General features: G+C 48.3%; 2 protein-coding genes across 3 annotated transcripts; both read left to right on the forward strand.

Annotated features, from left to right (window-relative positions):
- The first annotated feature begins 738 nt into the window (after positions 1–738).
- KNSTRN (kinetochore localized astrin (SPAG5) binding protein) lies at positions 739–5,076 on the forward strand. The gene is made up of 8 exons (XM_058806255.1): positions 739–857; positions 1,798–1,927; positions 2,072–2,128; positions 2,345–2,432; positions 3,516–3,636; positions 3,949–4,001; positions 4,129–4,203; positions 4,744–5,076. The coding sequence occupies exons 1-8, from the start codon at positions 794–796 to the stop codon at positions 4,873–4,875; spliced, it is 720 nt and encodes a 239-aa protein (XP_058662238.1). The 5' UTR covers positions 739–793; the 3' UTR covers positions 4,876–5,076.
- A 109-nt stretch (positions 5,077–5,185) lies between these two features.
- IVD (isovaleryl-CoA dehydrogenase) lies at positions 5,186–20,523 on the forward strand. Of its 2 annotated transcripts, none has more exons than XM_058806253.1 (12): positions 5,186–5,317; positions 8,193–8,282; positions 9,511–9,562; positions 12,177–12,346; positions 13,768–13,861; positions 14,113–14,249; positions 14,770–14,866; positions 15,941–16,034; positions 17,175–17,256; positions 17,722–17,826; positions 18,463–18,535; positions 18,647–20,523. In XM_058806253.1, exons 1-12 carry the CDS (start codon positions 5,186–5,188, stop codon positions 18,778–18,780), a joined length of 1,260 nt encoding a protein of 419 aa, XP_058662236.1. In that variant the 3' UTR covers positions 18,781–20,523. The 2 variants fall into 2 exon arrangements, with proteins under 2 accessions (XP_058662236.1, XP_058662237.1); XM_058806254.1 differs by lacking the exon at positions 5,186–5,317 and adding an exon at positions 5,561–5,669.
- Positions 20,524–27,876: the final 7,353 nt, after the last annotated feature.

Here is a 27,876-nt window from a genome sequence, read left to right on the forward strand (position 1 = left end):
TTAAAGCTAATACCAGAGTTTGAAACATATCAAACATGTCAGTTGCATGGTTCTGTATTTTTCACGTTTCAGTTTTAGGGTTTTATCCTGAGATTGTCATAGTGAATGTTCAGATGGGTATTTAGGCAGCCAAAGCCACCCTCAGGTTGGAACTGCAGCATCCTCCTCAAGGAACTGCTCCCCTTGGCTGTCGGGAGAGATTGCCCACCCATTAAGAAAACCATGTTAGCAAACATCGCAAAAATGTCTTTAAGTCCGGAAACATTTTATACAGAAGCCTCATTTCACCTTGCAGCATTAGAGCACAATTTTAGTACCTCACACACCAGCAGCACCGGCACCCTCACAGCTTTTGACTCCTGCACGTCCGCACAGAGGGCCACAAACTCCTTGATCTTCGGGCTTCGAGTGCTGAAAGCACAGGGTGAGGCAGTGAGAGGCAGTGGGAAGCAGTGAAGGAAGGAAAGGAGGAAGGAATGAAAGAAGGAAGGAAGGAAGTGCGCTCCGCCTTTCCCTGAGGGCAGGAGCCTGGCGCGCGGCTGTTGCCCCCGTAATGGCCGCCAACGCCTCCCTGAGGCAGGGGGCGCGAGGCACACGGGGCGCGAGCGAGAAGCGTCGCGAGCGCCCACGCCCTCAATCCCCGCCCGCGCGCGCCTCCTCGCCCCGCCCCGCCCCGCCCGGCCCGGCCCCGCCCCGTGCGCTCGCTGCCTGCGCCGCGCCCCCACGCATGCGCGGGCCCGCCCAACCGTCCCGGCGCGCTCCTATTTGAACCTCTGAGGGGAGCGCGGCCGCCATGGACGGGCGGCTCTCCCGCATCCCTGTGCACTCCCGGCTCTACCGGCCCGAGCCGCCCGCAGGTGAGCGCGGGGCACGGACGGGCACCCGGGGGACACGGCTGGCGGGGTTCGGCCCGGGGTGCAGCGGAGCGCCGGCGTTAGGGTGCTCCATCCCTGCCTGGCTACGTGGTGGCTGTTCCAAAATCTAATTAGAAGCTGTATTCCACTGTTTGGTCCCTGTTTAGGACTTAAGTTAACGCTCAGCCTGCTGTGTGTACCCTCCACCGGCTAAAGGCAGCGGCCCCTTGATGCGAAAGATGCTTTATTCACAGTCTCTTACTTTTCTAAATCGTTAAATGCTGCTTACAGCACTTTGTAGCATTTTATAAGCGGAAGGCACCCAGGATTAGCGTTAAAAATATGGGAGCTGGGCTGTATCGGTGAAACTCTGCATTGCTGTAATGTAAATGTGCGCATGGGTGTTTAATTTGAAAAATACTTAACTTGAGGGAGAAGAAGCAGCTTCCTAAACTCACTGAGTGAACAAAGCTTTATATACTTAAACAGTTGTGATTTAAGAGAAATAAACTCTACATAAAAAGCTAGTTTTCTATGTTATTTTAGTAGCTATTCACTCTTAGAAAATATGGAGGTCTCTTAACAGAATTTAATGTGGGCTGTGCTTGTTTTGCTTCCAGCATTGAACAACAACCTTGTGGCACGATGTCTGCTTGATGTTGAGACTTTCTTTATTGTGTATTATCATTTCAAATTCTCATTAGTGCTAGCCTGGTGATTGTGTTTTAACACTGTCTACATCTGACCTGTTTCGGGCTTATTCTGGACCCTTGGTCCTGGGTAAAACTTGAAGTCTACTCTTAGTTACTTCTACGTCTACTTCTATCTAGAAGTCTCCATTCTAGCCAGATATAACTGCTTTACCTCAAATTAAAGGCTTAAGAGACCTTAAAGGAGGTTACTTCTAGTCTGTGGTGCTTTCACAGCTGTCTTTTTCTCGCAGAATTGCAAATGAATTTTCCTTCAAAGAGAAAACATGTCAGCACATCAGAGCCAGAGCTCAGCGTGGTTCCCAGTCTTCACTTTGCCTCAAACGTTCCAGCAGACAGCATCTTCAAGCCTGCAAACCAAGGGTAAATCAAAGCAAAATATTGACGGATTTATTTGGCAGATGTCTTAAAGATGGCTCATTTTGCACATTTTGTCAAACTAACAGGCTTGGTGATTTGCAAGAACATTGTAGTCTTCTGGTAATTTTATTTTATCTCTCTTTTAAGGTTGCCGAAGTCTGCGAAGAAAGTGGAACCAGTTTCAAAGAAGACAGTGGCCAGGCGGTATGTGCCTCCCACCTCTGTTAGTTGTCCTTGTGGTGTGTGTGGTGTTCTCCTGTGAAGGCTGGTGATGAGTTCTCACCCATGTGCAGCTTTCCTGCCAAGCTTGCTAATTAAATCTGTTGGTCAGAACAAATGCTTAAAAAAAGGCAAAGGGAAATTAGGAGGTGTGCAACGCTGGTATTTTTGCCCCTGAGTCTTTGTTCTTTAACTCCACAGCCCTCTCAGCAGATACCAAGTAGAAGCAGAGCTGAAAAACAAGAATCAATTGGTGGAAACACTCAAACAACAATTAGCAAGAGGAGAGGTAAGGATAGGAGAGAAAAATAAATAAATTGTTGAGTAATTCCTGCATTCTGATCCATACAGGGTCATGTTAAGGATTGTCTTGCTTTTATTCTTGTCTTCGTCAGAATGCCTTTGTATTCTTCTGGACAAGTTGTTTGAGTTGTTTGTCTTTGTATCTTCTTCAAGTTGTTTTCCCATCTGCTCAGCTCTGGGGAGGCCAAACTGGGAATGTTTTGTCTGGTTCTGGGCTCCTGGTACAAAAGAGATATGGATGTACTGGACAGAGTCCAAGAAAGGGCCACAGAGGGACTGGAGGAAAGGAAAGGCTGAGAGAGCTGGGACTGTTCAGGGACTTGTGTTTCAAACAGACCCAATTTTGTGGAATCAGGTTTAGAGTCAGAATTGGCACTTCCTTATTCCCTGGGTCTCAGAGGTATCTCTAGGACATGCTTAGTACCACTTCTGGCATGTACAGGAGGCCCACCTGGTAACCTACAGCTGTAAAATCTCACTTTATTTTCCAGTTCTCAGTCTGTGGGATGATCATTCCTCTCATGTCACAGCTTGATTTTCTTAAGAGCCTCTGAGACTTCTATGAAATGTTCCCAAAGCTTCTGGCACTATCAGGCAGATCACCCTAATCCACATGCTTATTGATCCTCTTGGAGAATTGCATTCAACTTGGGAGGTTGATCAGCTTATCCAGTTGCCTGGTAATATCTGGATTGTGTAGGGAATAATGCTGTGGCTTAAAGACCCGAGACACCCTTTTCTTCACAACGTTTATAGGCTCCTCAGTGCATGCATTGTCTACATAAATGAGAGGGAGCACAAGCAAAGATAGAGTTGCCTAAAAGGAATTTGCCCATGATCAGATTTTTGTAGTAATTGCTCTGGGGTGTGGATGTAATAAATGTATTACTCCTGTCAAGAAGCAGGAGGAAGGACCTGCAACAGCCTTATTTGCTGTGGTGGTAAAGACAGAAGGCAATGTCTGATTCTTGGTGTCAAGTGCACTACTGTGAATTTGTTTGTGTTAGTATTACTAAGGAGAAGAAAATCTCCTTGGGAGCTTGTCTCACTTACAGCCTGTGTTAACCAGGGCACTCTCAAGTTAAGGGAGTTAAAGAAGGAGAACCAGAGGCTGGTCCATGAGGTTGAGAAGCTCAAGAAAATTCAGGAGACTTGCATGACGATTTTAGAAAGCAGAAACATCAGTCCTGGTAAGGAGTTTGCACTTTGCTTGCATCCTGGTACTCCTTCTCCGGAATGGTTATTTTTCCTTCTGTTTTGACTATTCATAAGAAATTTAGACTGTGCTTCCTTGTTTAGGGAATACTGCTGGAATTCCAGGGTTTGGGGGTTTTGGGGAGTTTTTTGTGGCTTAAGTGAAGAACTGCTTCCTGTAGTAAGCCCTGGCCTGGATAAACTAACTTAGTATTTCTTGCTGTAGAAAGTCACTTGGAGAACAAACAGCTTTTCAGAGTTATGTGTATGTTAGAAGTTCACTAATGCACCTCCTGAATTCCTTACAGGCAGCAGCATAAAGGAGGAGGAAGAGATGCGTGCGTGCCGGGAAAAGACAACAGTAAGAAAAGCTTGAACTGGGCTTTGAGGGGTCTGTGTGCCCTCACCCTTCTCTCCTGATGCTAAAACAGCTGAGACTCACATTTATTTGCATCATATTAAAAGTCATTTTCCTTTTGACTTTTCAGATGCTAACTAGCAAGGTCACAGAAGAATTGACGCTATTTTGTCACAGAGCTGCAAAAGAGAAGGAGATGCTTGAGGTAAGACTGACTCAGCCTGGCAGTGAGCACCAGGCCCTCAAGGAGGTTATTTTGCCCCTCCTAATTCTCTTTTCTTCCACATGAGCCCAGATGAAAACCTGCAGTATTCCTCTTTTAATACAAACACACTTGTTAAGGAAACTGTTACTCCTCTTTTAAATAGAGGGATCCACCAGCCTGGTTGTTATTCTGGAGGCCAGAGAATTGATTTAAATTGGAAAATGTTGCAGAGCAGTGACCCTGGAAACTGAGAAGTGTGCAAGCACAAGTGGCTTCAATAATTACCAATATAGAGACCAAAACAGTCATTAAATTTCAGTTCTACAACTCTTAAGGAGACCTAGAGCTAAAACATAATCGTTATAGGAGACTTCCTAAATTTTGGCCATAGATAAATTTACATTTTCCACAATAATCAAGGTAAAAGAAATCCCAGATTTATCTTAGTTTAGGAGGAAGAGCTCAGATGCTTTAGGACTTGGCTTTTCTGTTCCTTACTCTGATGTTAGTAAAACGTGCTGTGCACTGACTTCTCCACAGACAGCCAAGGCCAAGTGGAAATCAGCACAAGAGGAGAACCAGCACGCCCTGGAGAAGCACTCCGGCTTCCAAGCTCAAATTAAGGAATGGAAATCCAGGCTTGAAGCGCTGGGGAAGCTCCTGGCAATGTGAGGCACGAGGATGGACTGGGATTTTTGCTCTTTCACCCTTAGTTCAGTGGTCCCTGTTTGTCAAGCCCGGTTCCTGCGTTGGGTGATCCAAAGGACGAGCTGTGGCTGCTCCCCGGCGGGGTGGGGACGGACGGGGGGCTGAGGCGGCAGCGATGGCCGGTCGGCCTTGTGTCGGGTGTCCGTGGGTTTTAGTTCAATAAAGGCGCTCCAAGGACGTGGGCTCAGCCGCGGCCGCGCGGGAGGCGGGCACCGGGGCGGGGCGCTCGGGGGCCGGGCCGCGCCTGCGCGCGGGGCTGCGGCGGGGAGCGGCCATGGCGGCGGCGGCGCTGGGGCGCGCGGCGGGCGGGGCGCGGCGATGGCGGGCGCTGGCGGTGCCGCGGCGCGGCGGCGCGGGGCTGGCGGTGGACGACACGGTGAACGGGCTGAGCGCCGAGCAGCGCCAGGTACGGCCGGGCCGGGCCCCTCCGCGCCGCGCGGGGGTGTGGCGGGGCGGGCGGGCCCCGATTGGCCGCGGCCGGGCCGGGCCGCCCAATCCCCGCGCGAGCGGCGGGGGCGCGGCGGCCCCGGACACGCGGCCCGCGGCGGTGACCGGCCCGGCCCGGCCGTGGCCTCGGCACGGAGCGCCGCACCGCCCGAGGGAACGGCCCCTGCCTCCGCCTGCGGCCTGCCGGAGAGGCGATAATCGGCAGAAGCGTGATCGCCCAAGGAACATTTCGGTGGGATTGCGCCACATCCTCCCAAATTGAATGTTGAAGCTCTCCCGGCTTGCTCTCCTGCCCAATGTGGCATATAAAGGTTTAGGATCATTCTTGGAACTCGATGCAGGTTGCGGCTGTGCTGCAAGGGGACACGCAGGGGCAGCACATCTCTGCTGTGGTGACCAGTGACGGGAACCAGGGAAGGGCAAGAGCTGGGTCAGGGGAGGTTTATGCTGGGTATTGGGAAAAGGCTCTTCCTCCAGAGAGTGGTCAGGCGCTGAAACAGCTCCCCAGGGAATCATCATAGCCCTGAAGCTACCAGAGCTCAAGGAGCGTTTGGGCAACGCTCTCAGGCACAGGGTGAGATTGTTGGGATTTCCTGTACAGAGCTGGGAGTTGGACGTTTTACTGAAAACACTGGGAAAAACAAGACTCTTATGCTGTCTTTAGTGTTAGTGTGTAAGGCATTACTTTATTCTTGTCCAAGACGTGTCTGTGTGGCTGACAAAGTTCTGACCTCCACACAATCCCAAGACACAAAACTTTTTCACTTACACATATTTAGCAAGCAAAAGTTTATCATCTGAGTTGCACCATTCTCTTTATTAATTAGTGTTCTGTTGATTTCTCACTCTTCATGCTTATCTGGCTAACTTTCTTTAGTCCTTTTATCATTTTTTCTTAAATTGGGAGTTTCCAGCTTTCTAGGCTTCAGTCTTGTCTGTATCTTCTGGTTGCTTCAACACATCTTTGAAGGGCCATAAATTTAAGATCTCAGTTGTCCAATTTTCAACTTCCTTAGGCTTTATTTATTGGAGTTTGTCAGGATTAGTTTTAGCAAACCTAAGGTTTCAGTGATTTAATGATCAGAGTAAGTGTCTGTGAAAAAGGAGCTTAACTAATGCTGTCTACAAGTGGGCATGCTTACAATTAATTAAAGCAGCTAATGAGACATTAGTTAGGAAAGTTACATCATTTCCAACAGACTGATGATCCTTGTGGGTCCCTTCCAGCTCAGTGTTCTATGATCCTTAGCTTTGCTGTGTTCTGTGTGCAGCAGCAGCCAAGTGCTGACCATTCCAGATGTATTCTCTTCTGCCCAGGGCTTGGAGTGAAGGGCAGTGTCTTCCCAGGACTGTTCCACACAGGCTCCTGACAGTGAAACACTGGAGCTACAGCCTCACTTTCCAGACAATTCTGATGGTGCAAGCACATGGATGTGCAAACTAAACTTGTTTTTCTTTCTTGCTGCAGAATTATTCCTTGCCATGATTGTGTTCATGTTTATGGCCTTATCAGCTCAAACTGACATTTCTTTGTACTATTATATTCAGCAGATTTAAAAGAAGATGCAAAATATTCATCTTGTTCCTATCTGTCTGATGGAAAAGCTAAAAAGACAAAAAACATCAGAAATAATCTCCAGTAATATTAGTGAAATTGTGAATTAAAGGCAATATAGCTGTTATAAACTGGCTTAGGGTGCCAGGGCTGCCTGTCTGACTTCATCCTCAATCTCTAATTGATTAAGACATTTTTTTATTATGATTTAAGCTTGTCTTAATTTATTTTAAGCTCTTTGCCCAAGTGTAATGCATTCAGCTTTGTCACAGTGGAAAGATATCTAATGTCTTTTGGGGTTCTCTTTAGGTTTATAAATCTAGCAATGGAGAAAAAGCTTGTTTGCTAGTACTGGAATCCAGGGTCTGTGTGACTTTGGAAATTTAACATATCTTCTCTTGTAAAAAGGAGGATACTTAGGTTTTGGTAGTCAGAGAAAGACGGAGTATGGGCATATTCTGGTTTGTTGTTCCTGCCCCTTACACAGGTTCTGGTTTAACAGCTCAGTGTTTCAGTCTCTAAAACTGTTGCTTCATCAGAATTAATGTGTGAAAATAAGGAACCAAAAAGAAAAAAAAAAAAACTATTGTTCAATTCTACCATAAGATCAAGACCAAGTTTTTAAATCTTCCTGTTAAAAACATGTGAGATACTGTATACATTGTGTTAGTATGCTTATAGACTTCTATAGCATACATGTAAGTGTTCAGAGTATAAAATTTAGAAAAATATTAAGTTTTTAACACTTAATGTTAATTAACGATCAATGAACATTCCTGGCTCTATCAAATTTCCCCACTGTAGAAGGTAGCAAGGCAGGTAATGTAGTTCTAGCTTGGGACACAAACATGTTTTAATCAGTATTCCTGCTTATTGCAGGCATCTGCACACCATTAAATGATGCTGTAAGCAGCTGTGGGATGGGTTGGCACATTATAAACTCAGTTCATCAGCTTCCAAAGTTCTCTGCCCAAAAATATGCCTGAAACCCCAGTGCAGGTAGGAGTTCAGGAACATTCTCTCATGTCAGGGTAGAGTTAAGGTTAAATGCTGAGAGGGACTAAGGTACATGAAGTCTTTTATAAAAAAGACTAAAGCAGTTACCCTCTGATGTGGTATTTCAGCCAGTTACCTGAACCATGGATTTCCTTATGGTCTTGTGCTTCTGGGTTTGGGATGCTGGAGCGGCCTGGTGAGGGAGTGTTGGCAGGATCAGGGGAAGAAGATGACAATATATTGCTGAGATGTAATGGATGTGTTTTTCCTCTCCTTTTCCCAGCTTAGACAGACCATGACAAAGTTCTGCCAAGAGCATTTGGCTCCAAAGGCCCAACAGATTGACCAGGAAAATGAATTCAAAGGCATGCGGGCAAGTATTCCATGTGTGCTTCTGAAAGCCTCTCTGGGCTTTGATCTCTGCATTAGTCCAGACAATCCCAAGCTACACCACAGGAACATGTGCATTAACTTTTCAAACTTAAAAGCTACAGAGAAAACCTTTTTATGATTTCCTGTTTTAACATTTGTTACCAACTTTCAGCAACCTGGGGCAGAACCCAGCGATAATATTCATAATAAAGATTGATAATGGTCTCGTTTGGATTCTTATCATGGGATTCCTGCCTGTCTGTTCTGGCTCCTTCCCCAAGTGTGCTTTGTATACTCCTGGCTCAGTCCCTTTCTTGGACATGAATTTCCTCTTCAGATTTGTTGTGAAAATATTGTGTACAAATGCTGAAACTTGCCTTTCTAATAAACCCAACAAATCCTGTGCCACAGGGTGCTGTGATTGATGGAAATGAGAGATCCGACTATTGGTTTTTATAAGCTCCACAAGACTCAAAAAGCTCTAAACATCTGCCAGCATTTCCTAGAGCTCTGATGTTGACATTTCCAGGGATGTATGTGCAGCTTTGAAGTGAAGTGTATAAATTTAGCCTGGCATTCCAGATGTCATCCAGAGCTATTGAATTATACTTTTTGAAGTCTCTGATAATTACTGCTGGACACCAAGGCCACGTGAGGAGCACTCACCTATGTGTCCACCACATAGCAGAGGAAAGGAGCAGCAGAGACAGGAGCACCAGGCCACGTGTGCCTCCCTGGTGACAGCATCCTTTGCTACTGCATTTTGTCATGGCTGTGGCATTCCCATTTTTTTATATCCCCCGAGGATGCTTCCTTGTTGCCAGCTCCTGTTTTACTGGAAGGGTTTTAAAGTGCCATCTCATAGCTCCATATTTCCAGAGTTTTGGTAATGGATAGTTTATGCTGTTACACAAAAATTTTCATTGGAGTGGTCAGAGAGTGAAATCTTAGGAGGTGTCCTTCCAGATTTAAATTTAGGCATGTGAATTTTCACTGAATTCCACAAACTCCTCCCATGTGTAGCATAACTACTGTCCTTAAATCTGTGTGGTTTCTCAGTTCCAAGGATGGAGCTGCACTGGGGGAGGAACTGGAATTAGGGTTGTGTTTGCCTCATTCTTGTGATATCTCGCAGATAAATGGATGTGTCCAGTGAACTCCCTGGGGAAACTTGTTGTGCTGATGCCCAGACTGCCAGTTTGGGCTGATTGCATGTTCTGTATTCATAGGACTTTTGGAAGAAACTTGGAGAACTGGGAGTTCTGGGAATCACAGCCCCTGGTAAGTTTCTTTTGATCTTTTGCCTTTTGATGGGTGATACTTCAAACAAATGACAGACCACTAAAACTCTCACTTTCCAGTTCACAACAGCCTTCATTGTCTGTGATGCAGCATTCATTTTGTCCCATCTTTGCATTTAAAAAAACTCTTTCTCAACTGTTTTTCTTCTTCTCTGACTTTGGATCCTTTTTCACTGTTAGACAAAATGCCTTTCACAATTTAAAAGCACTGCTCAGAAATGGTTTCTCCCGATGTAACATACGTAGTTCAAATGTATTTGTGCCTTTCTAATATGAAGCAAGTTTTGAAGAATGAGAGGTAGAGATAAAAGTTTCCCAGAACAAACATCCATCTGCAATGGGAGAAGTTAAAGGCTCTAAAATAATGCCCTGAAAAGCTGTGATAACTAATGGGGAGTGACCACAGCCAACCAGTCGGAAAAAAATCAGGGGAAATCTTATTCAGCCTTGAGCAGGTTAGTGAAAAGTGTTGTGATGAGTGTTACAGATGAGTGTGATCTGCTGAATGCACCAAGGCAGGGTAATGAGGAGAAGCCCTTAGTGGAGAAAAGCAGCTGATGGGGCCTTTCTTTCCCCATGGAAAAATCTGTTTGCTGGATGTGGCTGTGCAAAGGCTCCGCAGAATCCAGCTGAATAGCAATGCCTTGGAATAATGCCTCTGCCTCGCTTTCAGTGCTGAAAGACTCTGCATTTCTGCTTTCTCTCTCTCTTCTTCCCCATTTACTGCTGCTCCTGTTTTTCCTCACTCTTACCTTCTTTCTTCTTTGATGTTGTGCCTGAGGCTTACAGCAGTTTCCCACACTATAAATAAGCCATCCCCTCGCGAGTCCTGTCCTTCTTGATTTCCTCAAAGGTTTACCTCTCAAACCCTCCTATGCCCAGGATTTTTCACTTTATTTTGGATTGTGGAGTTTTGTGTTTCTTTATTGATGTTGATTTTGTTGGAGGAGAGTGGGATTTAGGATGTAAAGATCATGTGGAATCTTAGGAGGGTGTACACAATTAGATGGCATGTTTGGGTGCCAGTGCATCAAGTCTATTAGGGGCACATTTTGTATAACAGTGCTGTTTGTTTTCTTCCTAAAACTAAGATAACTGTGGTGTTTGTAACTTTCCATTTGCTTTATAAAGTGCAAAGTCAAGAAATGTAAATATGCTGTTTCCATGGAATGATAATACAGGCATATCATGTACAAAGAGCAGCTTTGAAAGCCCAGCATCATTTGAACACACCATGATTTGTGTTATATGAGGAGATGTCTGGCAGGATCATTTTTCCTGTTCCTCTTGCAGTGCAAAGCAGTCCTGGATTTGTGCTGCTCACAGTTACCCCACCTTTCTTGAGGCAAAAGCACCAAACCCAACCATTATATAGGAATTAATTAAAAACCCTCTTGTTTTGGCATACATGAAAAATTGTTAAGCCCATATTTTATGATACTGATAGCAAACCCTTAAACTTGGGTTTGTGGTAGGGAGAGATTTTAAAGGATAAAGTGCCCTGCAGATAGAAGCAGGAGTCAAAATGAAGGACATAGGAGCAAAGGCTGTGTGTGATGCCAGTGGCTGCGATGTTAATTTGAGGAATTTGGGACAGCAGCCCCTTGGAGCTGTGCCCTTTGGTCACTTTGAGCACAGACAGAGATTTGCTCTTACCTTGTTGCTCTTGCTTGCAGCCTCCACATTGATGATGAGTAAGTGCTCCATACTTATCTCCCTAGCTGCTCCCTGGCATTCATGTTGTAGTGCTTCTCTTAGCAGTACAACCACTTGCTTTCTACCTGGAGAACAGAGCTTTTAGGTTGGGAGGTAACTGTATTTGTGTGTCTATAAATGTGTTTAGAGGTACATGTGTGTATGTTTATGTAGGCTGTTGCCTTCTGAAGGCCATTGCGCGTTTCTCAGCCTTCTCTTTTTACCTGCCTTCTCTCTCCCTGTTCTACTCTGTGATTTTAGTCTTTACTATTAGTTTTAGGCTCAACTCTGTGTGCCTAGCTGGGGTCTCAGTGCTGCTCTGTCTCACTTTATCCTCTCTTGAAACCTACGTGCTTGTCACTGACAAATTACATTTATGGATCATTCTCGTTCTCAGTTGGCCGCTCATCAAAATTCTGGTGTCCTGCACATTTGTAGACATCCGTAGTGTCACATTTTTGAGCAGTTTGATAATTCCTCACTTGTTTAGGGGCAAACATATATGGATTTCACAAACCTTGCCTGTGTTCCTTTGTTCACCTTAAAGAGGTTGCAACTTGGTGATTTAATCTTTGTGACAATACTAAGGGTGATAAGAAGGACTCATTATTACTCAATGTCAGTAGCATGTTCAAGATGTGTCCTTGTGCATGTTCTACATATAAACTATGTTATACAAGTCAACTATGGTTTATGCCAAAGACAAAATATCCCTGTGACTTTAGGATGAGAAAAATGGAATTAAGAAAGGGTGGGGAAAGCCAGAAGTGCCCAGCTCAGGGATGGCAACAGTCAAACCCAGAGGCGTTCTCAGTGTCTTGGGTTTCATTGGAGACTGAGCCCAGCCCTGGGATCTCGTGCACGTGGTGGGTAACATGAGCTTTCTCCTCTCTTGCCAGCGGAATACGGTGGCTCTGCCCTGGGGTACCTGGACCACGTGGTGGTGATGGAGGAGATCTCCCGAGCCTCAGCATCCGTGGGGCTCAGTTACGGGGCCCACTCCAACCTGTGCATCAACCAGCTCGTGCGCAACGGCAACGAGGCCCAGAAGCACAAGTACCTGCCCAAGGTGTGTGCCTGGAGGAGGGGAGCACTGCAAAGCTTTTGGGCCCTGGCTGCAAGGATGGCATCTTAAGCAGCAGCAGATTTCAGTGACCAAACCTTAGGAAATACTGAACATGCCAAACTTGCCCTTCTCTGGCTTGTCAGTTCTTATCCTATTAATCCATATTGACCTCATCCCACGCCCGTGTCCTTGTCTGCAGGCAGCACAGCCCAGCTGTCTGCAGTCATGTTACTAAGGGAGGCTTTGAGGTGACACTGGAGAATATTCTTTCAAATTCCCAAATTACTTTAAGATCTCTGAATGAAAGTCACTGCTTTTCTATTTTATTTTCTCCATTTCTCACTGCCTAAATGCTTGGTTTGGCTGTTAATTAACCACATGTGAAACTTCATCATCACTTGGGGCATTGATGTTGCAACTCAGAAGTGCATTAATTAGATTTCCGTTTTTAAATGCATATAAAAACAATGAGCACATTGAATCCCAGCTACTGAGATTATCAGTGGAATTATCAGCACAAGAAACTTGATTTAAACAACATGCAAAGTACAGTGTCACTTCCTCAAAGCACTGTGCAGCCTGCAAATGTGTAACCCCAAATTGTCCTCCTTCCTCAGGTATATTTTCATGCTTCATTCTCTGCCTTTCAATGAGATGTGAAGTCACTTCAGCTCTGACTTGTTTTGGCTCCTGACAGAGCACTTAAATGTGCTTAACTAGATTTGAGCACTTCATGGGGACTTCTGTAGCAATGCACTGATGTATTGAATTGGTTGAACATATCTTAAGCATTGAGTCGTCTTTTTTTTTAAAAAATAGAGATCAAAAGGAGGAGAAGATGGATGAAAGTACACAGGGAGGGGAAAAAAAAGGCAAGGAGAAAAGGGCAGGATGAAATAACAGTGAGGCAGAAGCAACAGCTCTGTCAGAGCCTGGTGTGAGCAGGCACAGGAGGAGGGTCCATCTGCTGTTGTGGGGTGAGTGTGGGGGGACTGTGCTATGAGAACATTGCAGAGAACTTCCCCATGCCTTTTCACCCCCTCGTTGGCCTTCTGTGTTCACCAGCTCACGTTTGTGTAAAAGGGCAGCAGAAAGCCCAGGCAGGAGCTGGGGACAGGCATATGGCTGCCTGCATGGTTCCTTGGCACCTTCCTCATGTGTTGTGCAAGCAGGGCTGTGCTTGTGTAGCTGAGACAGAGCTGAGTCACCCTTCTCATCCCTCTGGGGTTTGGTTCTGTTCCTTCGTGCAGTGCGAGGGAGCTCCTTGCTCGGGCTGTGCTGGGAGCTGCAGCTCTTGTTTGAGTTCCTGTGGAGAGCAGTGACTGTGGAGGTGCAGTGCAGGAAAACAGGCCAGGGGGCTAAAGAGGGAACACAAACCATGCTGCTGGACTTCATCTTTTGCTAATATTTGTCCTTTCTTCCAGCTAATCAGTGGGGAGCACATTGGAGCCTTAGCCATGAGTGAGCCAAATTCTGGCTCTGATGTTGTGTCCATGAAGCTGAAAGCAGACAAGAAAGGTAAAGCTTGTCCTGTGCTGCCCAGGGAGGTGCTGGAGGCCACATCCCTGCAGGTGTTCAAAAAGAATTTGCCCATGGCACTCAGTGCTCTGGTCTGGTTCACAAGGTGGTGATGGGCCAAAGGCTGGATTTGATTATCTTGGAGGTCTTTTCCAACCTAAGTGATTCTGGGAAGCCTGTTAGGGAATAAATGGAGTGGAAATAGCAGTGTTGCTGTCATGAGCTAACAGATTTCATCTCTTGGCTTCCAGGAGACTTCTTTGTTTTGAATGGGAACAAGTTCTGGATCACAAACGGGCCGGATGCGGACGTTCTCATCGTCTACGCTAAAACCGACATGAACGCTGTCCCAGCCTCCCAAGGCATAACTGCCTTCATCGTGGAGAGGGTAGGGACACTCATTCCCACAGGGTTTTAAAGCAGAATCCTTCACCTTAACAGCCTCATTTGGAAGTCAGCTGGTTTTCCTTCCATAGCTGCCTCTTCCTCAAAGACAAACTACTTTCTGCCTTTCAGACAGGAAAGGAACATTCAATAAAATGGAATCTGAGATCAGTAAACCTTCTGATGGACATAACTTCATTATTAGAACAGTTCAGTTCCTGGCAGAGCTTCCAACCCTTGCTGTAGGAGAGCCTATGTGGGCAGCTGTCCAAATAACTTATTTATTTGCTGTTTATGTGCATTAGAAAATGGGTGCACAGGGTTCATATGTGTGTGTTTCTTTGTCCATTTGCTTTCTCTGCACTTGCACTTAGACCTGGTCTTGTTCTTAGGTCACTTTATCTCCCTCCTGGCACCCTACACGTGTTCCTGTGGTCAGGGGAATTTCACAGATATCTCATAATTTTTTTTAAGTCTGTTGGAACTAAGATGTGAAATATATTTTTACTGCTTTGACTTTGCAGGGAATGCAAGGTTTCAGGACAGCCCAGAAGCTGGATAAGCTGGGAATGAGAGGGTCTAATACCTGTGAATTGATCTTTGAAGACTGCAAGGTCCCTGGTGAGTTGGGTTCAAATCATGGTAGTTTCCTGTGTTCTTGATCAGATTAATTGGATCACTAATTGCACACACGTTCAGCCTGTGACCTGGAGGGCTTTGCAGATGCTTATCTCTCTCTAGCAGCCTCTGAGGGAGCTGATGGGACTGAAAAGTGCAATCTGCTGGATTGGAGGGAAGGGAGCACATCGTTTGCTCCCTTCACCCTCTTCACCCTGCTCTTTCACCCTCATGGACCTAGTTCTTAACCACAGCTACTCCAAAGCCTTGCTGAAGCTCTCCAAGAAATTTGTTTCCATTAGAGGTCCTGTCTTGTATGGAGCTGAGCTACTTTGCCCTAAAGGTTTTTTCACCGGAGACTTTCCAGCAGGCTTTGTAACACTTCTGAGTTCTTTTGGGGCCAGGGCCTGAAAATGGACATCCTTTCCCCTGTTTGTAAGCACAACAGAGGCCTCTGTAATAGCAGTATTTGTTATTCCAGTGGCAATTTTTGTTGATAGAAAAATTCCAGCCTTTCTAGAGCAAATGGAGAAGATGTCTTACCATTAAAATAATGATTGCACATTTGCAGAGCAAGGAGCTCTCCTGCTCCCCATATACACCTCCAAAAGCTAAAGTGGAAGAGTTTCAGCTGAAACCTAACATTTCTAACTGTGTTGGATGCCTCCACCCTGAAATCATCAAGGCCAGTGCCCTGGTGCTCTGATCATGTCCCAGGAGTCATCCACAGGGAACAGCATGTTCTCGTGGAAAGAGGATGATGACGTGGAGAAGCACATCACTGCAGTGTTGGAAGTTAATGCACTTGGCACTCTGGCTCCTTCTAATCTTTGGCTTTGGAAGTTGAAACAGTTTTTTTCCAGGAAATTTTTCAGGCTATTCAGTCATTTTTGATAGAATCCCAGGATGGTTTGGGCTGGAAGGAACCTTAAGCTCATCCAGTCCCACCCCGTGTCGTGGGCAGGGACACCTTCCACTGGCCCAGGTTGCTCCTCTCCCCAGTGAACACAGGCCCTCAGTGAGCAGCTTGTCTGAGTTTTACACATAAATAAATCACTTTTCCTTTGCTCTTTGCAGCTGAAAATGTCTTGGGGACACTGAGCAAAGGAGTGTATGTTCTGATGAGTGGATTGGACCTGGAGAGGCTCGTGCTGTCCGGGGGCCCCCTGGGGTAAGGGATTGTCATCTTTTGTAGGTTGTAAGGCCAGAAGGGTCCTTGGTGATTGCCAGACCTGGTGAGGATCCCTTGGGGCCTGCAGCTCTTGGTAGGATGGATCCTGGATGGAGAACTGGGTTACTGGGGCAGCAGGAGAGAAAAGGCTGGGTCAGATGTGGGAAGGAAGCAAGGTGCAAGGAGGTCCTGTGGCTGCTGGGTGTCCCAGTCAAAACCAGCACAGAACTCCAGCACCAGCACAGCTGCTCAACTGGGCTCTCCTGAAGGTGCTCAAGGCCCTCTCAGCAGCCACTGCTCACTCAAATGTGCTCTGAGCTCTCATCCCTGAGCTCTCAGCTCCTCATGTAGTGATTTTCCAATTTGAAAGCATCTCTGTGAAGCCCCATGTGAGGGGCAAGGGATGAGAGAAGCAATGCCAGAAAGAACATTTGCAAGTCTGCCTGCCAGTGTCCACTGTCACTCCAGAGCATGCTTTGGAAATTATCAGTCTTGATAAAAAAAATTTCCAGAGATATAAGTCTGCTTCAGTCCCCAGTGGCTGGTTTGTGTATCCCTATGTTATTACTCAGGGAATAACCAGCACATTTGTGTTATCAATTCCTTAGAATCTAACACACTATCTAGAGACTACAAAACTGGTCTGTTCCTCATTTATTCAATCCTTACGCTCCCCAGTAATCATTGGCACCCCACAGTCCTTTTGTCCTCCTGAGTGGTCTCTCTGGGCTAATCCTCTTGTGGAAAGATCAACTTCCACAAAGCATGAGGAGGATTTTTTCCCCTCCTCCTTCTTACCTGTGCTTGTTTTTTTGTTTTTTTTTTTTTTTTTTATGGTATTGGTTGTTATTCCTTGAGTTGAGGGCCTCTGGAGGTAAGAGGAGCACAAACTGTCCTGGCTGTGGTTATGAGAAAGCTCTTCAAATCTCAGTCCCCTGAATTAAAAGGTCAGACCTTCTCACAGGATGTCCCAAATGAGCACTGGGGAGAAATATGGGATCTTGTTTGAGTGGAGCTGTAGGAAGACAGCAGGATATCACTTTATCTATGAGGACCTTTTTGCCTTGGGTTACATTTCCAAAGGTAAATCATTATTAATTAATAGTTCCACTGTTTCCCTTTTCCCTCTTCTCTTCTTAGGCTCATGCAAGCTGTTCTTGACCATGCAATTCCATACCTGCATGTCAGAGAAGCATTTGGACAGAAAATTGGTCACTTCCAGGTGAGGCAGAAAAGGAATTGGGACTTTTTGTCCTCTTTTCTCTTTAAAACTAAGAAGACCGAGAGCTTTGTTGTGGTGAGGGCTTTGCATGGAGGAGGTCACCTGCTGTTTGTGCTGGGGCTGCATGATGTGGTAATGAGCAGCCTGGGGTAGTGGAAGATTCCTGCTCATGGCAGAGATGGAATTGGATGAACTTTAAGGTCCCTTCCAACTCAGGGAATCCTGGGATGCTGTGATGTGGTGAGAAGGTGGAAAGATCTCTGAGCCTGCTCCCCTGAAATCACTGTTGGTGGATGTGGGACTGTAGCTGATATCTAGGGGTCTGTGGCTTAACAGAACCTCCAGCTCCCTCATGTCTGCTGGGTCCAAGTCTCCTCCCATGTCCAATTCTTCTGAGGTATTTTGGGGAATGGGTGGTTCCCCTCACCCCCGCTAATTAATGTCCCTTGTCTTTGGGCCGTGCAGCTCATGCAGGGCAAGATGGCAGACATGTACACGCGGCTCATGGCCTGCCGGCAGTACGTCTACAACGTGGCCAAAGCCTGTGACCAGGGCCACTTCAATGCCAAGGTGAGCTCAACTCCTCCCTGGGCTGTGTGTCCTGGGGCAATTCCTCCAGTCCCAGAGCCTCAGCTGGGGGTACCCTCTGTACAACAAGTCCCCACAGCCCAAAGGGTCCTTTTCTCACACCTAAAGTACCTTTTTTCACTCACAAATTAAAAGCAAACCTCCTTTTACAAGGCAGAAGATTTAGCAGCATCAGTAGGTGTTTATTGGAAGCCCAGACAGATGTCCTGGTTGTTGTAAGGGCTGTAGCAGTTGTTAGAGGTGTTATCACCTCCACCTGTCACCACGCTTCGGTTGGAGGAGGATGCTGTTTAACAGTGGGATCACAAATCCCTGCATCCCAAAGCAAATCATGTTGGTCTCCTGGGGGATTGATGGGCCTTTGTGAGAGAGCCATCTTCTCTGGTGCACTTTTTATTTTTTTCCTTCTTCTGTCTTCATGGGACCTTTACAGACCTGCTGTGAGTGTTCTGTAGTAACAGGAACACTGCTGGAGCTCCCTGTCCCTGTGCTTTGTATTCAAGTAGTTCAGGGTTCTTGGCAGGTGTCTGCAGAGTGATGGCAGCATGAGGGCAGCACAGGGACTGGAGATGGGCAGGTGACACCTCTCCTGACTGTCCCTTTGTGACTGTCCCGTAGGACTGCGCCGGAGTGATCCTGTACTCAGCAGAGTGTGCGACGCAGGTGGCCCTGGACGGGATCCAGTGCCTGGGTGAGTCACTGATGGCTGGACAGAGCCAAGCACAGTGCAAGAACATTTCCCTCTGCTGTCCCACCCCGGAATCAGGGACAAGGAGTGACTTGTGGCTTTTTTGTGTGGCAGGTGGGAACGGTTACATCAATGATTACCCTATGGGGCGCTTCCTGCGCGACGCCAAGCTCTACGAGATCGGGGCGGGCACCAGCGAGGTGCGCAGGCTTGTCATCGGCAGGGCCTTCAACGCCACCTTCAAGTAATGCCACCACTGCAGAGGCAGCACCACGACCACCATGAGGCCTTGACCGTGAGGCTGGAGCGCACAACTCGGCTTCTTCCTGCCTGCCATTCCAGCTTTGTCACTTGTGGAGTCCCCTCTGCCTGCTCTGGGAAGAGATGCTGCTGGACTGGCTTGGACAAAATGAATCAGAGGGTACATGGAAGAAGTGTTTTTTCTCTTTTGTGATCATCCTGATTCATGGTGTCCATGAGCTATTGATTCTCAGTTTTGCAAGGCAGACATTCATCCACCCCACCAGGCAGGCTGGCAAGGGGTGTGCAGCCACTGCACACAGAAAGTCAAGCCAAACCCACCAAAATGGACAATAAGGGAACAACTTTGTTCTTACCAAAAAGCCTTTAGTGCCATTAAACAGTTAGGATTTAGCATATTGCCATCGGAAGGTGAAACCTCCTGCTGTGTCCTTCCAATGGGATTATACCTTCCATTTTGGGAACGTGACACCAACCACATTGAAGGGTTGCTGTCATGAGCACTTAAAGTCATCTGTGCATAAGCAGCGTTTTAGGTGCTGATTCCTAAAACCTCCTTAATTCCCATGTGTGTTGCTTTGCAGAATTCCTTTCCTATTTGCAGCTTTCCTATTCTGGCTGCTTCTGGAGTTATTTGGGTGCAAGCCCAAGTCCTTGCTGCGCTGACTGACTGCTCCCACCAGGTCATTCTCTCAGAGTCATCACCATCCATCACTCTGGGGACAAGTTAACACATCAGAGCTGTGTTGTGCCATCTGTGAATGAAGCAGGCAGAAAGAGCTGATTTCTTTGGAGTTTGGTTCCCTCTGAAGGTTGTTGGTTTTGTTGTTTTGGCCAAGCCTGTCCTCACACTCCAACTCTGGGCAGCTGAGCAATGTGTTTGTGAGTTATCTCAGTGCATCTTGTATCCAGCAAATCACGGCTTATCCAGCTTTTTAAAGGAAATTGCCCAGCATCCTGCCAGCCTTTAAGTGTGAATCAGAAATGGAAATGGGCTGCTGGAAATGTGATTGAACAGTTGATTGAACAGTTAATTAAACCGTTGCCATGTAGGCAGTTCCCAGCAGTTTTAACAAAACTCACTTTCCACTGTGTGTATTTGTTTAGTTATAGTTGACTCCTGTCTATACCAGGTGACAATAGACTAGAATTTTAAAATGCCACAGATGGAAGACAGTTCACTTTTCTGGATTGCCAGGTAGGTCACCAAGAGTTTATAAAAGTCACAAAGAGTCAGAAAGAGCTTCTGAAGTCCTGGTGGTAACACCTTCCTCCAAAGCTTCATATTTATTCAGCCTCAGTGGGTGGCTGTCACTCAGGAAGTGTCCCAGGGTTTAATTTTCAGCCTAAATCTCTGGATAGGGGGTGGACAGAGGTGCTTTGTCAGGAATATTTTGTTGAGCTGCATCTGAAAATGCTGTGGAAGTGAATCTTGAGGTGCACTTCAGACAGGAGATACTCAGTGCATTGGTGTCCACGGATGTAAGAATTTAGTTATATGACCAGACATTTATGTTTTGTCACAAAATTAATCTTGGACCACTGTTAAGATCCATTCCTGCCACAGCAACTTTTCTAGGGAGTGTCAGAGCCCTGACAGGATGGTGTGAGATTCAGATTGTTAAAATTACGTTTTCTAAGGTGGAAGGAACCCAGAGATTTTTAAACCTGTCCTTCAGCATTGGAGAGGTCTGGTTTTAATACACATAATAAATAATGCCTTCACTTTCCAGGCTGATCAGCACCTTGGAGTTGAAGATAAAATGAATCAATATCTAACAGATCTTGGGACAGGGGCAGGGACAGATTCATAAATCCTCAGCAGGGTTGTATTATTCAAATCTCACTCCCTTCCATAGCAGCTGCCTTGGGAAAGGGATGGGAGAGCTTTTTAGGGGAAAAGAGGGTTAATCTTTGTACTATACTAAAAAAATAAGCTTTTGCTGTGGCCTGTGCTCTTGGGAGGGCCCCAGCAGAGGGGAAGTGAAGGCTCTGCTACCCACCAAAGCACATCCAGGCTGGCAGCAGCAACAGCCACGGTGTTGCTTTCCCTGCCTGTCCTTCTGTCTTCCCAACCACAGCTTTTCCCCATAATTCTCATTTAAAAGAAATACATTCACAGAGATCATGCAGGCTGTGCTTTAGCTCCTCTGGAGAGCAGCAGAGCTAACAGGGAAAACACAGGGGGCTGTGCTGCTGGATATCACCTGCATGGTTTCTGCTGGGGATATGTGATGGAAATTGCCCTGGCCTGACAGCCTTTGGCTGCTGGCAGGGCTGGATGTGCTGCATCTTCCCTGCTTTTCAAGATCCTTGCCCTGTTTGCAGCTGGCTGGCTGCTGAGCAGAGAAGGCATGGAGAGCAGTGGGGGGAATTGAATAATTGAATGAAGATATGCTGTGGGTTGACCCTGGCTGGGTGCCAGGCACCCACCAAAGCTTATCACTGGCCTCCACAGCTGGACAGGGAGAGAAAATATAACAAAGGTTCATGGGTTGAGATAAGGATTGGGAGAGATCCCTCACCCAAAACTGTCAGGCAAAACTGACTCGAATTAGAGATGTTAATTGAATTTATTACTGACAAAATCAGAGCACAATAATGAGAGGTAAAAAACCTCAAAAACATCTTCCCTCCTTCCCTTCTCTAACTCCTCCCCCCACAGCAGCGCAGGGAGACGGAAATGGTGGTTACAGTCAGTTCATCACAAGTTGTTTCTGCTGCTGCTCAGGGAGAGGAGTCCTTCCCGTGCTCCAGCTTGGGGTCCCTCCCACGGGAGACAGCTCTCCATGAACTTCTCCAATGTGAGTCCATCCCATGGGCAGCAGCTCTCCATGTACTGCTGCAGTGTGGGTCATTCTTCCACAGAACAATGGGGTCAGTCCTTCAGACTCAGCCTGCTCCAAGGTGATCCCCCACAGGTTCACAAGTCCTACCAGGAAATCTGCTCTAGTATGGGCTCCTCTCTCCATGGGTCTGCAGGTCCCTGGACAGGCATGGACTGCCAACAGGTTCACAGCCTCCTCTCAGGCACCCCCCTGCTCCAGTGTGGGGTCCTCTGCATGTTGCAGGTGGATCTCTACACACCCATAGCCCTCTGTGGGCTGCAGGGGGACAACCTGCTACACCATCTCTGTACCACAGGCTGTAGGGGCACCTCAGCTCGCACCTGGAGCAGCTCCTGCTCCTCCTGCACCACACCTTGCTGTCTGCAGGGCAGTTCCTCTCACACATTCTCACCCTGCTCCTATCTAGACCCAATTCTTTCTGCCTAATAAGTTTCTTCTTCTTAAATATGTCATCCCAGAGGTGTCACCACCATTCCTGATTGGCTCAGCCTTGCCGCATCCATCTTGGAGCTGCCTGGAATGGGCTCTGCTGGACATGGGGAAACCTCCTGGCAGCTTCTCACAGAGCCACCCCTGTAGCCCTCTGGCTACCGAAACCTTGCCACAAACCCAGTACAAGGTAACAGAGAGTTTATTTCAGCAGTGTGGCATTCAGAATGAGGTTCATTTAATGACAGGAAAAGAGGGTGTAGCCTCAAGCTGCACCAGAGAAGTTCAGGTGGGATATAAAGAAGAATTTCTTTACAGAAAGAGTGGTCAGGCAGTGAAAGGGGCTGTCCAGGTAGGTGGTGGAGTCCCCATCCCTGGAGGTGTCCAAGGAATGATTGGATGTGGTGCTCAGTGCTCTGGGCTGAGTGACAAGGTGGGGGTCAGGCACAGGTTGGACTCGGTGATCAGCTTGTGGTAGAAAAGCTGGGCTCACACTGAGCTGGGGCACTGCTAGAGTTTCATCCAGAAACTCAAGGGAAAAGTGGAAGATGCAGTGGGGAAGATGGGCTTGGACATCTCCAGTGTTCTGCCTCATGCTTCCCAGGCAGAAGGGACCACATCTCCTTCCAGTTTTGGACAGAGCATGAGTTTAAACAGAGGCTGTGTTTGGGGGGCTGCCCACAGTGTGAGGGACCTGTTTGCTTTATGCACACACAAGGGACATGGTGTTAAAATCAGTTTGTGAGGTAAAACTGCTGCACGGGGTCTGTGGGGCCAGCTGGGCTTACAGCCCCTTTGCCCCGGGAGCCATGGCCCCGTCATGGGGCTGGGCTGTGGTTAAAGCAAATCTTGCCTTGTCAAGCGAGGTCAAACCACACCAAGAGGTACAGGATGTGGGAGAGGAACTCGTGTTTGCACAGCACCTCAGGCAAGGCAGTGGCTCTCCCCAGTCCTCCACAGAGACCAGGCTGCAGTGGTTTACCTCCCAAAAAAAAAGGTGCTGAGTCCCGCTGGGGCTGCCAGATGGGATTCACAGCCTACTGCATTGCTGTGGGACCAGTGTCTCCCTCTCAGCAGCTCCTTGGAGAGCCCCTCTGTCCCGTGCTCTGTCTCACTGCCTGTCCTCCTGCTTTCTGGGCAGTGGGGAGTGCGTGTGCTTGTGTATATGTGTGACAGAGGATGTGGTTTCTTGCCTGTGGAGCTGGTCCACGAGCAGAAGGGAGGCTTTGGTAGCCTGTGGGAAGAATGATGTTTCCCTCCCGTGCTGGGCTTTGAGCAATTTCAGTACAGGGTGACACATAACAAAAGTGTCATCGCGTCCTGATTTCACTGTACAGAGATGTGCTGAAGCCAAGCCCTACGGTGATGCTCCATCCCTGTTCACGAGCCTCCCTCCTGCTCCTGCCTCCCTCCTGCAGCCCAGCACGATGTGTCATTCAAAATCCCCGTGTGTTTAGAGTCCCGCTCGCCTCAGCCTCTCCGGGGCTCCGGGCAGCCCTCGCTGCGGTTCAACGCCGCTGCCGGAGCAGGGACCTGCTGCTGTGTCACCGCCGTACTGCTCATGTGGGTGACGAGTCGGTTTCTTTCCCAGGCCGGAGTGAGAGCCCACGGAGCCACACGTACCCGCTGTCACGGATGCAGGCAGAGGGGACGCGATCCCTGCGTCCCGGGCGGCAGCTGCCCGCTCCTCCCGCACAGCTGTGCCGGCCACGCTCCCTTCGCAGCGAGGCACCCGCTCCTCCCAGCCACGGCACCGCAGGAAGATTAGAAAGAGATTTCTTTTCAATCTATACAAGAATTCACAACTGTGAAGGGGAGACAAAAACATTCTTGAGCCGAGGGCACAATATTGTGCGAGGGAGGCCCGGGGGGGCTGCGGGATTACTGTAGCGCAGCCCAGGGTCGCCCCGCTTGCACCTGCTCTTTGCTGAAAGGCTGATGCTGAGCAACAAGCAGCTGATGCTGAGGCCCAGTTGTCAGCCTGAATGGGGGAAAAAAGGCTGGAACAGCGTGCTCGCCAAAGGGAAATGGCAGGCGGCCCAGCGCCAGCGGGAGGAGGGAGCCGCCGGGGGGGGACGGCAGCCGGCTCCCCCTTGGCACGTGGAGCTCCGGGCAGAGCCGGAGGTGAGGGTCTGCCTGAGGAGCTGTCATTCCAAAGGAATCCAGGGGAAAGGGGGTGATCCTGAACCTCTAAGAGGCTGAGGAGGTCGGGAGCATGAGCTCTCCCCAAAGCACCCTGCTGGCTGCAGCGCTAATCTGCCACAGTGGGCAGGAGACGGATGTCCCCGCCAAACCCGAAACTGAAGCAGCGCTGCTGCACAGCGCCCTGCCCTTGGCCACTGCTGTTCCCCTGGAAGGAGGAAAGGTACTTTTCTGGAAGAATTTCTTCATGGAAAGGGTTGTCCAGCATTGTAATGGGCTCCCCATGGAAGTGGTGGAGTCAGCATCCCTGTAGGTGTTCAAGGAACTACTCGACCTGGCACTCAGGTCCTGGGTCTGATTGACAAAGTGGGGATTGGTCACCGGTTGAACTATATGATCTTTGACATCTTTCCAGCCTAAATAATTCTGGGAGTCTCTGATCCTGCTGTTTCTGCTCACAGCCCCTGGTCTGGTAGAGACAATGACAGTCAGACAGATGTGCCCTGCAGCACGAGGGTCAGAGTGGCACTTGGATCACTCAGCATTGTCACCCAGAGGTACTGAGGCACCTTGATCTCTCTGGGCTCTACAATGAGCACTGAATCACCCTGCTCAGCTCATCCATGGAACATCACTTCTGCCCCAGCACTGTCCACATGGGGCAGGGTAGAGAGGGAACAGGGAGTTTCTGAAGGGTGTCTCAGTGGGCTGAGGGGCTCAGCACAAGCACAGCCCCCTCCTGCATGCGGCTGTCTGGTGGCAGAGCTGGGACTGGCCAGAGGAGGATTTTCCAGCCCTCTGCTGCAGCTGCCTCCCAGAAGAGAGGGCAGGAGTGAGCCTATTTTCCTGCAGCTGGTGGCAAGATGAAGATAATCCATGTGCCCTGGGTGTCTGTTGGATGAAGGGGGCTCTATTGAATCAGTGTTCTCCCATGAGGCAACCTGTGCCAGGAGCATTAGGAAACAGCCTGTGTCCTCTCTGTGCCTTGTTGCAGAGCTTGGAGCTTCTCCGGAGGGACAGCAAGCCCAGTGCTGGTCTGAAGGACCAGAAAGAGTGGTAGCTGCCTGCCGAGTGCAGTGCAAAGGAGAAAAGCAATTGGTTATTTTTGCAGCCCAGCAGAGTTCCTACTGTGATTTAGCACCTGGATACTCCTGCTGGCATGAGGAGAGGGAGCTGCAGAGAGGGGATGGCATGGCCCCATCCCTGCCACGCAGACACACTCAGGAAATCCCCAGGGATAATTTTTTTTGCTTGGGCATAGCTGAAGCTTCCAGCACAGGGAGTCTCCATGCAGCTCCCCTAGGCCCCACTTCCCGAAGGAGCTGGTGTTGTGTCAGTGCTGAACACGCTCACCCGGGATTGGTGTTCCCAAGAGCCAGCGTTTCCAACACAGCTCCACAGAGCTCCCTCGTGGGACTGTGATGGTGTGTGGAACTGGAGGCTGCTAAGGTCTTTCCTGGGGACCATGTCCTGCTCTGGGGGCAGCCCTGGCTCTCACATGCCTGCTGAGATGGGACATCACTCCCTTTGCAGGGATCACTGTGTCCACGGGAGTAGCCACTGTCTGCCTGGGACTTGGCACTGGTTTCTGTGTCGCAGCATGCAGGAGCACCCACCCTCCTGTGTACCTACTCAGCTTGTCTTGCAAAACTGGAAGTCTTCCTGCAGTTTCCACAGTCTGCTTTTGTTCTTGGAAAACCTCCTTCGTCTGTATTTTCTCCATGGCAGCATCTCCCAGGAGTCATAAGCAGGATTGAGCCCTTTTTGCCTGGTGTCCTTTCCGCACAGGTCAGAACCTCAGCACCTCTGAGTGCCCCAAAACTGCTGCTGGCAGCATGCTGGATCCCCCTTCCTCTGCCACCAGTCCTGGCTCTGGCTGGAGGTGAACATCCTCAGAGGCAGGAATCCTTCACTTCCTGCTTTTTGCTGGATTTGCCTTTGCTCCCAAGGCAGTGTGCACCTGGAGAGAGGCTGTGCTCTGGCTTGGAGCTCGTGCCAGGAAGCTGCCAGGAGCCACAGACAGGCAGATGATTGAAAAGCCAACACGTTCCAACAGGGCTTGTCTGAGTTGGAAAAAACCTGGTTTTGGTGAAATGCAAAAAAAATACTGCAAGTTCAGGCAGGTCCCACGCCTGGGCTGCGGTTTGTGAGGGCATGGGTGGCACTGAGCCCCCAAAACTTAGGTCCTTGGAAGGGCACAGAGCAGAACCAGCCACAGCATCCCTGGGATGAGAGGGCTCATGGATTACCAAGATCTTGGATTGCAGAGAATCCTTATCTCCATGGCAGCTATGGGTTTGCCAGGGGAATTTATTTACCCCTGCCAGGTGAGCACCGTGCCCTCCAGAAGGACTGGGCCATGCTAAGGGGCTAAGTAACTTGCCCAAGGTCACCAGGGTTGTCTGTAGCAGAGAAGAGCAAAAATCCTGTGCGCTCCTGAGTCACCATCACTTTTGATCCATCTTGTGATTAAAAAATACAGATTGGTCTAGGTCTGGATTTCGTGTCCAGCCATCAATGATTATTACACATTTCTCTGTGGAATTAAAATGCATTTTAAAGATTCAACATATTCCCTTCCCTCCCAAAGCCCCAGCATAACCCAAGCAGGCTTATTTCAACTACAGGTGGACCAAGATCAAAATCAGCCTCATCTTCCTCTCCCTGCCTGATATTGAGATGGGATAAAGAGGTAGAAGAGCCATAGAACAGCCAAAAAAGAAAGGCTGAGCACAGTCTGCACGGAGGCAAGTCACTGCTGCTCAGACCAGTGTCTTTAATTGCTGCATCTCTTCTGCCTGTGCCCAAGGAGCTGATCCCAGGTGACTCCAACAGACAATGTCATTTAAATCAATTATCTCCCTATTTGGAGCCATCCGCCCTCTCCCTCCTTCACCATACAGCCACCAGCCCCATAATTTATTCATCCTTGGCTGCACTTAAACATCTGCTCCACTGCCATTTGAGTTTGGCAGAGCATTAGCTTTAAAATTTCATGAAACATAGCGCAGGTGGCAAAATCAGAAATTAGGGATTATAATCACGGCAAAGCCGGGTTCGTGAGCCGACTCCAGCTCAGGACAAGAGACGCCAGGAGAACTCTTGGGGATTTAATGCCCCTCAGGTGTTCAAATCACATTTTTATTCCCTTTTCCCAAAGGTTGGGGGGATTTTTACATCACCACTGCTCTTAAGTGGATGTTAAAGTGAGGGGAGCATCTTGTGCTTATTGCTCCTTGGGTTTTGTTGCTCCACTGCTGCTGCCAGAAAATTTTCCTGGCCAGGGGGTTGTTTTTGAAGGCTGGTGTGCTCCCTGAAAGGTGTCTGAAGACATCTTTGCCCACCAAATTGGGATTATCAAGATTTAATGACATCCTCCACCCTGGCAGTGCTTGTGGGAGGAAAGAACCATGCTGGAACTGTGCCACAGTTCCCACTCCAGCCCTAGGGACAGGCCACAAAGTAGGGATGAGGTGCTGGAGCAATGCTGGTTTTAAGAAAAAAATCAGAAATCCATATGTCCCCAATCTCTGCTTTCACCACAGAGCCACAACCCTCTAAAACACGCTGGTTATCTGCAGCAGTTCCCTGTGTTTATAGCTAATGAAGAGAGCTTTGGAAAGAAAATATTTGCTTTAGCAATTCCTCTTTCATCTATTAACC

The sequence above is a fragment of the Ammospiza caudacuta genome, chromosome 6, assembly GCF_027887145.1.
Source record: "Ammospiza caudacuta isolate bAmmCau1 chromosome 6, bAmmCau1.pri, whole genome shotgun sequence".
NCBI lineage: Eukaryota > Metazoa > Chordata > Aves > Passeriformes > Passerellidae > Ammospiza > Ammospiza caudacuta.

Bases quoted from the DNA above. Each gene is read 5' to 3' on its own strand.
- KNSTRN (XM_058806255.1), top strand. From the start codon at position 794: ATGGACGGGCGGCTCTCCCGCATCCCTGTGCACTCCCGGCTCTACCGG. The intron at 1,928-2,071 runs GTAAATCAAAGC...CTCTCTTTTAAG, and splicing joins TTCAAGCCTGCAAACCAAGG to GTTGCCGAAGTCTGCGAAGA. The intron at 4,204-4,743 runs GTAAGACTGACT...ACTTCTCCACAG, and splicing joins AAGAGAAGGAGATGCTTGAG to ACAGCCAAGGCCAAGTGGAA.
- IVD (XM_058806253.1), top strand. From the start codon at position 5,186: ATGGCGGCGGCGGCGCTGGGGCGCGCGGCGGGCGGGGCGCGGCGATGG. The intron at 12,347-13,767 runs GTGTGTGCCTGG...CCTTTCTTCCAG, and splicing joins AGCACAAGTACCTGCCCAAG to CTAATCAGTGGGGAGCACAT. The intron at 17,827-18,462 runs GTGAGCTCAACT...ACTGTCCCGTAG, and splicing joins AGGGCCACTTCAATGCCAAG to GACTGCGCCGGAGTGATCCT.